At 44.4% G+C, this 2500-nt stretch overlaps 1 protein-coding gene across 1 annotated transcript in view; it reads right to left on the bottom strand.

The window, feature by feature from the left end:
• Positions 1-537: 537 nt before the first annotated feature.
• LOC143283200 (sialin-like) overlaps positions 538-2500 on the bottom strand; it is a 17778-nt gene continuing 15815 nt past the window's right edge. The window contains exon 8 of the mRNA XM_076589376.1: positions 538-794. Coding sequence (XP_076445491.1) covers positions 538-794 — 257 coding nt within the window. The remainder of the gene's footprint in view (positions 795-2500) is intronic.

The following is a 2500-nucleotide window of genomic DNA, read 5'->3' as shown; positions in this document are numbered from 1 at the left end:
ACCAGCCATCCACACCAGTCATTGACACCAGTCATCCACACCAGTCATTCACACCAGTCATCCACACCAGTCATTCACACCAGTCATTCACACCAGTCATCCACACCAGTCGTTGACACCAGTCATCCACACCAGTCGTTGACACCAGTCATTGACACCAGTCATTCACACCAGTCATCCACACCAGTCATCCACACCAGTCGTTGACACCAGTCATTAACACCAGACATTCACACCAGTCATCCACACCAGTCATCCACACCAGTCGTTGACACCAGTCATTAATACCGGACATTCACACCAGTCATCCACACCAGTCATTGACACCAGTCATTAACACCAGTCATTCACACCAGTCATCCATACCAGTAATTGACACCAGTCATCCACACCAGTCATTGACACCAGTCATCCACACCAGTCATCCACACCAGTCATTGACACCAGTCATTGACACCAGTCATCCACACCAGTAGTTGACACCAGTCATCCACACCAGTCATTGACACCAGTCATCCACACCAGTCACCACACCAGTCATCCACACCAGTCATCCACACGCGTGCCAGCCCCGAACCGGGACAAAAGCTGTGGTGGGAGCTGAATGGCTTCAAGGAGGGAAAACGTCACACTGGCCATGTTGTACGATACTTTTCTGTGGCTTCTCCTCACCCGTCTCTTCCGGGCGTTGGCCTCAATGTACTTCCGTTCCGATGACGTAATTCGTGGATGCTGGGCGGGCGTGTCGTGAACGAGCATCATCCAGATCACCATCAGAACAATGCTGGCTATACCTGAAGGACCCAACACACGATCAGCCGTCCGTCGCCAATGTGATGGCAAAGAATTGCAAAACAGGAAAAACCACTGGCAAACATGCTTATCAGTATCATGCTTTGTCAGTAATCAAATCAAATCAAATCAAAAACACTTTATTAATCCACATGGAAATTAAGTTGTGCAATCACAGGCTCATTGTAAACACTGGCATAAAATCATGCGCAACATAAGAAGAGATTAAAACTAGTCAAATAAGAATTCCCAATAGCTGACGATATACTAACCCCCCCCCACCCCTCACACACACATACTCATGTTAAGACAATAGGGTATTGCACAACAATATTAACAAATGAAAACATCCAACAAAAAAAAGGGTATAAGATTACTAAAAATGACATGCGCGCACGCACGCACACACACCCACACACACATACACACACATGCACACACACACACACACACACACACACACACACACACACACACACACACACACACACACACACACACACACACACACACACACACACACACACGTTAAGACCATAAGGTATTGTACAACAATACATAAACAAAAACATCAAGGGAATAAATCGTATATATAAGTAAAATGCACACACACACACACACACACACACACACACACACACACACACACACACACACACACACACACACACTCACACACACAAACAACGTATGCATGCACATAACATATGTCACGCCAATAAGATTAGAACATTCAACATTAAGATACATGAAATCCAAGTAAAATAAGAAAATATTTAAAAATCACTTCCGATCACACACACACACAAATGCTTGCTTGCCCGTGCTCACCCGCTCAGTCCCACATGCACGCATAATGTCTGCTCCCATACACTCGTCTGCTGGTGAAGTTCAGGTGTTGCTGTGGCGAGGGGGCTTGGGGGGTGGGAGGGTTCACTTAGTGTATTGGATGTTTTGATTGTGTGCGCGAATGGCTGTAGGAATAAATGAATTAATGTATCGAGATGTTCTTGCGCGTGGAGCTCTAAACCTACCACTTATGTCTGACCTTCTGCTATTAATGTCATCATGTAGTGGGTGTCTTACGTCGGTCAAAATTGTTATTAGTCTGTCAGTCAGTTTTCTATTGTGCATGTCGCTAAAGGTGTCTTGTCTTATACCCACCACCCCACCCGCTTTCCTAATGACTTTTTCCAACCTGTCTTTGTCATGTTTGGTCAGGTTTCCCCCCCAGCACACGGCTCCGTATGTTAAAACACTACAGACAACAGATGTGTAAAACATTTGGAGCATCTGCTTGCATACATTAAAAGATTTCATTTTTCTAAGACAGTACATGCGACTGTTGCTCTTTTTAATGAGTGCAGTTGAGTTTTCATTCCAAGACAGCTTATTGTCGATTATCACACCGAGATATTTGTATGAGTCTACTTGTTCGACCACTTCATTTTTTGTGATGATTTTACTTAAAGTTGATTTCTTTTTTCTGAAGTCGATTACAAGCTCTTTGGTTTTGCCAACATTCAGCTCAAGGAAATTTTCTTCACACCAGTTCACAAACCTGTCAATTTCTCTTCGGTAGTCAGTGTCATCGTCATCAGTAATAAGTCCTGTCAGTGCGGAGTCATCTGCAAACTTAACGAGGGGACACGAATTGGTCAGACTTCTGCATTCAGCCGTATACAAGGTAAAAAGAAAAGGCGAGAGG

The sequence above is a fragment of the Babylonia areolata genome, chromosome 6, assembly GCF_041734735.1.
Source record: "Babylonia areolata isolate BAREFJ2019XMU chromosome 6, ASM4173473v1, whole genome shotgun sequence".
NCBI lineage: Eukaryota > Metazoa > Mollusca > Gastropoda > Neogastropoda > Buccinidae > Babylonia > Babylonia areolata.
Note: the sequence above shows the minus strand (reverse complement) of the source record. Positions and strands in the feature narration are given on the sequence as shown.